The 10,643-nt window shown below is 41.6% G+C and overlaps 1 protein-coding gene across 7 annotated transcripts in view; it reads left to right on the top strand.

Annotated features, from left to right (window-relative positions):
* mgarpa (mitochondria localized glutamic acid rich protein a) overlaps window positions 1-10,643 on the top strand; it is a 22,769-nt gene that overhangs the window by 6,379 nt on the left and 5,747 nt on the right. For 4 of the 7 annotated variants that reach the window (XM_032499918.1, XM_032499917.1, XM_032499916.1 and 1 more), the window contains exons 4-5: window positions 4,030-4,047; window positions 10,209-10,514. In XM_032499918.1, the coding sequence (XP_032355809.1) occupies window positions 4,030-4,047; window positions 10,209-10,514 (324 nt within the window). Of the gene's footprint in view, window positions 1-4,029; window positions 4,048-7,078; window positions 8,273-10,208; window positions 10,593-10,643 lie in introns of those variants that run through there. The other 3 variants (XM_032499919.1, XM_032499920.1, XM_032499921.1) reach the window with 2 other exon arrangements.

Genomic DNA, 10,643 nt, shown 5'->3' with positions numbered 1-10,643 from the left:
GGGGGGGGGGTGACATACAGCAAAGGGACGCAGGTCAGAACTGAACCTGCGGCCGCTGTGTCAAGGACTGAGCCTCTGTATATGGGCATGCGCTGTACAAGGTGAGCTACCCAGGCACCCTTACATTTGAATTGAACAGCTTCGATAGAGGAAACCGGTATCATTACCTGTATCTGCAGTTCCTAAAGGTGGTAGCCATCTCTAGTTGTAGGGTTTGTACCCTTACAGGAACATTTTAGATTAATGGGTACATATCTAACTTTAAACAAACTACTCCACACATTACAAAGTGAAACAATGGCCATATTAACTGACAATGGCATGAATCTTCAATCAATTAATAATCAATACCCCATGTGGAGACTGTCTCTTGGCCTTGTTGCGCACCATGTTCCCACCGTGTGAGGCCCAATGGCTCCCACTGTGTGAGGCCCAATGGCTCCCACCGTGTGAGGCCCAACGGCTCCCACCGTGTGAGGCCCAACGGCTCCCACCGTGTGAGGCCCAACGGCTCCCACTGTGGACAGCTCCTGGTGCTGAAACAAGGCCAACAAACAGCAGATGAAAACTAAAACTCTATAGTCTTTTATTAAACAAATTCATTTAATCATTTAACTACACAAAATGATTTTTGTTTTATAACACGGATTGAGTTCAGCCCAAACAGGGATTGTGGGACAGTCCCAGATTATCCTCGGCTTATTTCAGTAGTGAGCGAACGTCACTGACAAAATGCACAACTGCAGAGACTGAACGTAGCAGCTCAGTGTTAGACACACACACACGCACACACACAGCCGTGGTGCCTGCATGTGAAGTTTTGTATCAAGACGGTCGGCAGTCAAACTAATTTAGATGTTGTGGTCACCAGTGGTTCATCAGTTAGGAATTGGTCTTGTTATTAGAGATTGTATAATCCAGTGAAGTGTTTTCATTTGTGCTGCAGTTTGACAGCATTGTTTAAATAAAAAAAAAAACAAGTTCTGTACTACATACATTCTCTATGGGAAGACCCAAACACACAGTAAGACTGAGTGGTGTAACAAGTCTTAAAATAAATGAGCAAAAAAGGTTAGTTAATTAAGTAGAACTCAAACAAATATAATCAATGGACAGAAACTTATTCTGCAACAATTTTGACTAAGTTCAGAATTCTGTTTACATTTAGAAACATGTTTTGGGGGTTTTAATTAAACATGCCACCACCTGGAGCCAGGTTGGATCATGGGTAGAGCAGGCGCACATGTCCTGAGAGGTTTATGTCTCAACGCAGAGGTCCAAGGTTCAAATCCAACCTGTGACGATTTCCTGCATGTCTTCCCCCTCTCTCCCCTTTCTCACCTAACTGTCCTGTCACAAATTAAAGGCGGAAAAGCCCAAAAAATGATCTTAAAAATGCCACCACCTCTCGGGTTCACACCTGTTAGCTGTGAATGTGTGCTGGTTTTCTTAGTCTTCTATGATAATAAGGTGACTAGTTTGAGGTTTTGTTGGTGAGCCAAAACAATTCAAACATGGGTTCTGGAAAATTGCAATGGGGTTTTCCGATTCAATAGATCCAAACGATTGATTTAATTGAGGAAATATGCAACGAATAAATCCAGTGAAAATAGCCATAACTTGTTCCACTACTGTAAAGGATCACTAAATAGGGAATGACATTCTTGTTTTAAGATGGGCATGGAACTACAGTAAGGTACCAGACAACAGACTCATTTTAATTTGGTTCTGCCATCAAATTACTGATGGAATTAATGTTTCTTTTGTGGCAGCTGATATGACCTGCTTACTGACATATTTATTACAGTAAAAAATGGCTCGGACTTTGATCGTTTTTATTTTTGTCAACAATAAAAAAATGCCCGGATCGAGCCTGATACAAGACTTCTCATCTCGGGACTTCTCTAAGGACATCACTGATTGGGATGTGGCCTAAATGTGACATTCTTATAACCTACTGAAAGCAGCACTTCCTCCAAATGTGACTTAATTTATTTGCTATTTAAAAAGAAATTGGTTTGCATTGCCTTTTGAAGTGTTTGAGAAGCTTTTCTGACCTGGCAATTTGCCAATTCTGACAGAAATGTCAATTTGACAAAAGTAGACATGAGGGCCTCTTGGATCCAAACTAATGAATGCATTGATTCTGTCAAAATCCTCACATTAGTTTGACTTTTCCCGTTTCCTCTGCACTTCCCCGTTCTAAACCCCCTCCCCCCCCCGACACCAACTCATTCAGTGGTCCCCCAGAAGTTGTTTAGCCCGGTGGCAAGTGCCGGACAAGGGCTTGGACCAGTTAAAGACAGGATTAATGTAGAGCCTGATAGTTTCTGCAGATCCCAACAGCTTCTGTGGTAACAGAATCGTGAAATTTAGAATTTAAAAAAGCTATATTACAGATTCCATAGGGCCCTTTAAGTCCCATGTGCTAAAAGCTAACTGGAATTTAAAAAAATATGACTTTCTCAGTTTCTAACCTAGCCGCCCTCACTGTAACAGTAGATTAAAAAAATGTCTTAAAAACTACATTTATAATTCCCAGTGGTGGGCCGCCAGGCTTGCATACACTGGGGGGGAACCCTGTCATTTCCTTCAAACACAAACATCCTCATGTCCAGTGCACATGGCCTTGTGTATTCTGTTTGAAAGTTCCGTCAGCGTTTGTGATCACTGACAGTTTGCTTTTTATTTGTTCTGGCTAGCAGGCTCTGAACTGCTCCTGCTCGGTTCTAGATGGTTGAGATTAGTTTACTTGACCCGTTTGAATTGTGAATAGAGCAAACATAGCGTGTTGACAGCGTACTGATACCATCAGCAGCAGCACGCTTACTGTGCACAGGCACTAAGGCATAGGAGATAAATCCATTTATTCACTGCTGGTCTTAAGAGGACCCATTTAAAGTTGTTTACATCGCTCACACTAAGAAACGATCCCATCTAGGGCTGAGTATTGGAAAATCTAGTTGGTTCCCCAGAATTAAAGTTTAAGGGCTTTAGTCCCAAGAAGATGAGTCCTAATGAGTCTTTTGTCCATCAAAACAAACATCCCATTTCAACACGGGCGAAATGTGGCAAATGTAATTGGTTGTACAATATAACTTGGTACATTCATGCTTCCAAAGGATACAACCTTTGTGATATATGGCAGCAAATGTTAGACTTTAACAAAAAAATTAAATCTCCATTTTTTTTTTTACGATTATATTCTTTGAGAAGAAACAAATCTACAAAGACAAATAGCATGGCCAGCATGTTAAATAGAATACAATGGATTGACAATGTGTATCAAATATCATTGTATCAAATAGGCATGGACCGGTTACTGGTTTTAAGGTATACAAGGTTTGAAAAAGTCAGTTTCACTACCACTGACATTTTCCATCATACAGTTCCCAAGGCACGAGCTGTCTTTAAAGACACAAATCACACTTTTGAAAGCCCTCTCCCTGCCAGTGTGGGCAGTGTGTTAAAAAGAAAATGCATTTTGTTTCATAAACCTGTTTTCTCTTCTTTCTTTTTTTTTTTATATATGATTTTTTTGTGGGGCATTTTTAGGCCTTTATTTTCAAGAACAGATGAAGACATGAAGGGGGGGGTATGACATGCAGCAAAGGGCCACAGGTCGGAGCCAAACCCGCGGCCACTGCGTGGAGGAGCAAACCTCCATATATGTGCGCCTGCTCCACCAACCGAGCTAACCCAGCCACGGAAATAATACATTTTAAAGCTGTAATTGCGATACCCTGAAACCGTGATATTTTTGCTGAAAGTTATCTTACAGTCAGAATCTCAAACCGGCCCATGCCTAGTTACAAAGGTGTAATCGAATGTAAACAGGTTTCTAGATTTGTCAACCGTAACAGAATTGGGGGAAAAAAAAGAAGTTAAACGTTAACATCCTGAAGAAACAAACTCAGAGTTTCTTCTTCTTTTGCAAAAGCCTGCATTTCTTTACTGCTCAGCAACTGAGCTGTCTACTGTTGCCATGGCTTGTTTCTATGTGAAACTGATGTTTCTCTTTCCTTGCAGGCAGGGACGAAGAAGAGGGTAAGTTGTGTCAACACGGATATTTTAGCTTTCATTCATCATCACTGCCTGAGAACACTGCTCACTGAAATGTAGGCATGGGCTTGATTGTGCTTCTAATAATTTCACACTAATCACTGTATGTGTTTTACCACTCATAGTTCAAGGTTAGACCATTGACAGTGGGAAGGAAACTTTACCAAATAATGTACACAGAAAGTAGTCCCATCATCCATCAAAGACAAATGCAATATAGATATGAATAGAGAAAATAAGGGATCTGAAAAGAGGACAACCAACTATCCAGCTAAGAAGGGAAACTGAATTGGTGTAGTTGGATACTGTCAATGTAGTATAATATGAGATATGAAAGCACAGCAGAACTTGCAAGCAATTATTGTTGGGTCCAAGCACCCGACACCAGTCTGAAGGGTCTGAAAGGGTCACTGACCCGGCGCAATCGGGAAGCTACATAAAGCTCTAACAGGTGCTTCAATACATTTGTATTAGTGCTGTCAAACGCTTAATATATTTAATTGCATTAATATCATAGTTAACTCGCAATCAATCACATATTTATCTATTCTAAATGTCCCTTGATTTCTTTGTGTCTCTTTTTTTTCCCCTAATTTTAATGTTCTTATCAACATGGAAAAGTGGATTGGCTTGTTTTATACAAATGTTTTTTTTATTGAAAAAAAACAAACACTGACATATAGCCTACTGTAGTGTTGAATTTCACACTAACATTCTCACTTGGAGCAAATAATCTCTCGCACAATGTAACACTGTCCATCAATAACAGGGTGAAAAAAATACTGACAAGGGGGGGGGTGCATCAGCTGCGTCCTTGGCCATCAGGTGGTATTTCACTTTGGTCTGCTCAATGGAACATTTGGTGACTTATAAAAACTGACAGCGTTTAACTGACAGCACTAATTTGTATGCACGCTTGGAAAGGCTCTTACAAACATAAAAAATAGGATAAGATGAAGTTGAATAAATGCTACATTTGTACAAACTGAAATCAATTGAGTAACTGCAACTCAATTTTAAGCGTACAGGATTGTCCTCTGCGTCAGTGCAAATCGTGCTGCAGACTTAAGAGACTGCTAAAGCTGATCTCAGCTGTGCTCCCATTGGCCTATTTGACTCCTCAGTGATAGTGTGCGTTTGTCACACTGAACGGTCGTAGTTTGTTCCATTGGTTATCGGAAGTTGGATTTTTCAAGTTAGAAACACGCCCCCTGTTCTCAACACTTACAACCTTGCAGTACACCGAGCTCAAAATGCAGTAGTGAGAGCCGTAGTAACATAGTTATTAGCACGTCAGTCTTATGTCTCACTAAATCAGTGGTACACACAGTCCTGTCTATCTGTAGACATGTTGCTACGCTGTTTGTATGCACAGAAAACATTGCTAACAATGGCTAACCTGGCTAGATCTCCCAGCACAAGGAAAAATCGGACGTGTAAATGGAACGTTCAACTCAGGTATGACGTTATTCCCAGCCCCGAGTTCCGAGGTAAATGGAACGCAGTATTAATATTAGACTTTGGCAGAACACAGAAAATGCTGGTCAAATAATGGATTCTACTGATGAACAAAATTCAACTCAGAACTTAAAACATCAACTGTGCAGTTTTGTAATACATACATTTTAATAATTACACATGTGAGTAAATAGTGCAGAGGTGTGCCTCTGAATAATAAACAGATTGAGAGTCATCAAAATTGTAAACGCATCCTAAGCTTTGGCTTTAGCCATATTTGCAATTAATCATACTCCTCCATTGTAGCTAGTTTAGCAATATGCATATGCAACAGACCCTATTCCTTATGGAGCTTGGTTGTACTTGGCACATTTTGACAAGTCTGTCCTCCTTCAGTATGTGACCTCAGTCCCACCTCTCCTGAATTTATTCTACTGGCCAAAAGGCTTAGTCATCAAATCTGTCCCCTCCGGTGATACCACTCACTCCCTCTTTTCTCCCTCCATCTCTCTCTCTCTCTTCATTGTGTTCTTCATTCCTCTTGTGTTGGAAGAGGCTTTAGATAAAAACAAAGTATTGCGTCATTTGAAGAAGTCTCTGCTCCAAGTAAAAAATAAACTGGTGACTTAGTTATTTTTAATGACTAATAGCTGATTTATGCTTCTGCTGTAAATTTACGCCGCGTCGACATAGGTGGGGCTACCGACCCTACATCGTAGCCAGGCGTGCACCGCTCAAACGAATGTTGCGGCGACGCACGTTGCTAAACCGTGGCTTGGTCGCGTTGCTGCCAAAGAACAGGGGAGAACCTTTTGTTTCTTTTATTATGACTTTAGAATCAGAACTAAAGTCACAATCAATCTCTCACTCGCTCTACCACACACGTACATACAAACATACATACACACACCGGCCCTACTATTCTCTTAAATGTAAATGTACTGGATTTATATAGCGCTTTTCTAGTCTTAACGACCACTCAAAGCGCTTTTACATTATACAGGATACATTCACCATTCACACACATTCATACACTGTGGCCTAGGCTGCCGTACAAGGTGCCATCTGCTCATCAGATACACAATCACACTCCGATGGCACATCATCAGGAGCAACTCGGGGTTCAGTGTCTTGCCCAAGGACACTTTGACATGGGACTACAGGGCAAAGGATTGAACCACCAACCTTCCAATTGGCAGACAACCGCTCTACCACTGAGCCACAGCCGCCCCTATTCTTAAAGAAATCGACGCACACACCAATGCACAAGTATGAACTTCAGGCAACTTACGTAGGCCACGGAGAAAGCTCTACGTAGAGCCTCCGCAGAAGCATAAATCAGCCTTTAGGCTTCTTCTCATAGAGCGCTGAACATCGACATCCCCAATGCATCTTGGTAGCAGCCCATATCCATTTTGATTAATTCCCATGCATAGCTTTTGTGGTTGCTGTTAGATTGACAATGACATTGTTGTTTAAATTGAACTTGGCTTTTTTTTTGAAAGCGCTAGATTTTTCTTCTTCCGTTTCTCTAACTCTATGTCTTTACTCTTTTCAGTGTAATGCTAAAGATAAGGTCCTCTGTGGCCGCATGGATATTCGTCCTAGAACTGGACTCTTTGGAACTGAACAGGAAAACAAAATCCCTCTCTTCTCCTTCCCTTCCCTCCTGTACTGCTCAGAAAGAGAGTGCTCTACTCTGCCTAAACCCTCGGGACAGTTCTGTGGACGATATTGATTCTATGCTCCTCTTCATTTATTGATTTTTTTTGCCTCTTGTTGCTAAATGCTGAACTCTCTGAAGGTGCTAAATTGACTGACAGAAGTATGCAAAACCAATGTTTACTGTTGACTTTTCTTTTGTCGATGGACTTTATCTTTGTTCAACACCACTCTAGGTTTGAATGTTGGAAAAAAAATTGGCTATTTTTGTGGAACATAAGCTCAGTTGGTCAACTGAGCTGCTGTGCAAAGCTATTAATGCTAACACATTGGCATGCACTGTTGTGAGTGATAGTAGCCCATTAGCACAATCCATGTTTGAACTGATGAGGCCTGGTTTAGATTTAGCAAGTTCAGGTGAATCTAGCAATCTCAAAGGTTGATAAAATAATTTGAAATATCCTTCAGTGAGACTTTTAAATATTGGCGTTTTACAGCAGTGGTGTTTTCATTATGAAGATGCCACAAATAGCATTAAGAACGATCCGCCTCCTTTAAAAGTGATCCCTGGTTGAGCCCTTGTATCTACAAGTTTCATCCTCCCGTCGATTCTAAATGGGAAAAATACTAGAAACAATCTTGGCATTTGTATTTTTCAACAGATTCACACTGAAATAACACACAAACGGGCCATGACATAAACTGTTATAGCATAAACTCCATTATCCTGGAGACTGCTATGTTTACATGTTGGGGAACATTGGAGGTATTGTTAAAATAAACCTTTTTAAATGGAAAATTACTGGGGGTACAAATACTCGTGGAACTAGCGGCTCCTGTACATTGTAACTCAACAGACTATGTATGCTCCAATGTTTGTGTCAACGTTCAAATCAACATGAAAAGCCAACGTGCCAACAGGCTAAAATCACTCCCAATGGTCCAACGCCCCAGTGTTAAGCACCAGAGTCAATGTTGACTCCTGGGCCGGTTTTCCACAACCTTGGTGTATTTTTGTTGATGGTAAATGTAGAACATATGGTGGAGGGGGATCTCTCAGTTAAAGAATAAAGACGCACAACCTACCTGGGCTGTCTCGGTGTCGATTTCACTGTCGCGCTCACTTTTCAGATTTCCAGATAACACCTAGTTTGTTGATTGGATGGTAAGAACCAAGATTCAACTTCACCCCTTTAACCCTGCACCTTAACCCGTCGTCCTCTCCCTTCCCTTTCCCCTCTCTTGTCTACAGTATGTTGTGCTCCTCCCTGTCTTTGAGTTTGCATGCACGTAATGTAGTAAATGTGCCCGTTTTCGCTGAGGCAGTGGCCATTTTTGGCATCAGCCTTCTAAGGAAACATAATCAGCTGTTAAGTAGCTCTGTTTGCATCCAAATGCCCATCGGTCTCATTTTTACTCAGTTGATATACTCCATAGACCATAAAAGAAAAAAACTATACAAAAGTGAAGCCTAAATATCCCGGATACGTGTGCTTCCATCTTGTAATTTTGTAGCCTGAGTCTTTGCAGTAGGGATTGGAAGTCCCGCCCATACGCCCAACCAATTGCGAGTCAATCACAGCGGTCAGTCATGTTTCACCATGTTTTTATAGCATCAAACTAAAAAACTAAACTTATCAGGAAAATTAACTAACGTCAGTGTTATCAGAACGACGTAAAATAGCAGGAACAATCCTATGTATTTGTGTACTTTAATTTGTTAGTTTGGCCCATTCCCATCTCCTAACAGAGGGGGCGAGGTTTATGACCTGTACTGCAGCCAGCTACCGGGGGCGATCCAGATGTTTTGGCTTCACTTATACAGTCAATGCATCAACCCCTGATATAATTTTGGTGTACACCTGAGTCTGACTTGCCAATGAAAGGCAACAAGTTGGAAAAAGTTGAACCGTAAACAGACTGCAGCGGCAATAAGCAGTGAGGTGGGTGTTTACGTTGATAACCTTCTAAAAGCACCTGACATTTGACAAATCTAAAATGGTCAGCACATGCATTTCTGTCATCTACATTGCAGGGCTGTCCCTTTTTAAAATTTAAATAACCAAGCTAATGTGGAACTGTCCAAATGAACTCCACCGTCAGTTACCTCCGATTTGTTGCCCTTTAACACCATCAGGCAGCAAACAACCTCTCCTTATGATCCCAAGATTTTTCCATCTGATGGAAGTTAATTGAATTTTCTAACTTTTATTGCGGCAATGAAGAGCACAACTAATTTATTGTAGGTAAATGGTGCATTTAGTGAGATGTATTACTCGTCAAATGTAGATTTTCCCCACATTGTAATGGTTGTTTGAATTTTGTATAAAAAGTGACAGCCCTGCTACATTTTGCAAAGTGTGCATTAAAAAAAAACATGTATGTATTGGGAAACATTTTAGATATTTTATAAATGTTCTCTCTCCATGGCGCAGTTAACACACCTTGGATGGAAACTACTACCACTACTAAATAATGTATAGTGCTGCTTTTTAAATGTTAATCAAAATGTATCTTATTTGAAAAGAGGGCTTTTTGCTTTTATCTTGAAGCATTTCAAACTGCATGTGTCTAGAAAACGCACAGTGGCTGACTACTTGCTGCTCACTGTAGAAGATAGTGTCTACTACAAAGTAACGATGGATGAATCGATTCAATGATCCACGATCATAAAAATGGCAATACATATATTCTGTAAGATTCCTCTTTATTTTTGATTCCCACTTTATATATATTTTATTAAAGTGAATAGTTTGTTTTAATTTAAGAAGCTCAGTAATACAATTGTCAAATCATATTTTAGTATAATAGTATTTTTTTTAAATTGTTATTATTGTAGCGGTGTTAAAAGGGCATAGGATATCTATCGCAGGCCCCTGAATTATATCGGACTGTAATCGTATCATGACTGCAGGACATCAGTATTGTGATGAAACTGGTGATTTACACCCCTACTACAAAGGGTCAGCCCTGTGAGTCGAGCCAAAGCTCTGGCTGATGCGCTCCTTCTGGTTCTTGTGTTCCAGCTGGAGAGGAGGAGGAGGCCGCTGGAGAGGCTGAGGTTGGCGAAGAGGAGGTTGCCGCCGATGTTGAGGCCGAGTCCGTCGTCGAGGCAGTCGCCGAGGAGGCAGAGGCCGTCGTCGAGGCCGTCGCCGAAGCGGTCGCGGAGACTGCCGAGGCCGTCGCTGAGTCGGCCGAGGCCGTCGCCGAGGTTGCGCACGAAGTGGAGGCGGTCGCAGAAGAACTGGCTCACGTGGCCGAGGCGGTCGAGGAGACAGCCAAGGCTATCGCAGAACCAGCCGCCGTTGCTGCCGAGGAGCCCAAAAGCAACGGTACGACTTCTTCACCTGAGGAGGAGGAGGCGGCAGCTGCCTCTGAGGCTTGAGGTTCCACACACTCACTGCAGGGAGACACACACACACACACACACACACACACACACACACACACACACACACACA

The sequence above is a fragment of the Etheostoma spectabile genome, chromosome 20, assembly GCF_008692095.1.
Source record: "Etheostoma spectabile isolate EspeVRDwgs_2016 chromosome 20, UIUC_Espe_1.0, whole genome shotgun sequence".
NCBI classification, from domain to species: Eukaryota; Metazoa; Chordata; class Actinopteri; order Perciformes; family Percidae; genus Etheostoma; species Etheostoma spectabile.
The sequence above is the reverse complement of the archived record's forward strand: the minus strand, read 5'-3'. Positions and strand labels throughout refer to the sequence as shown.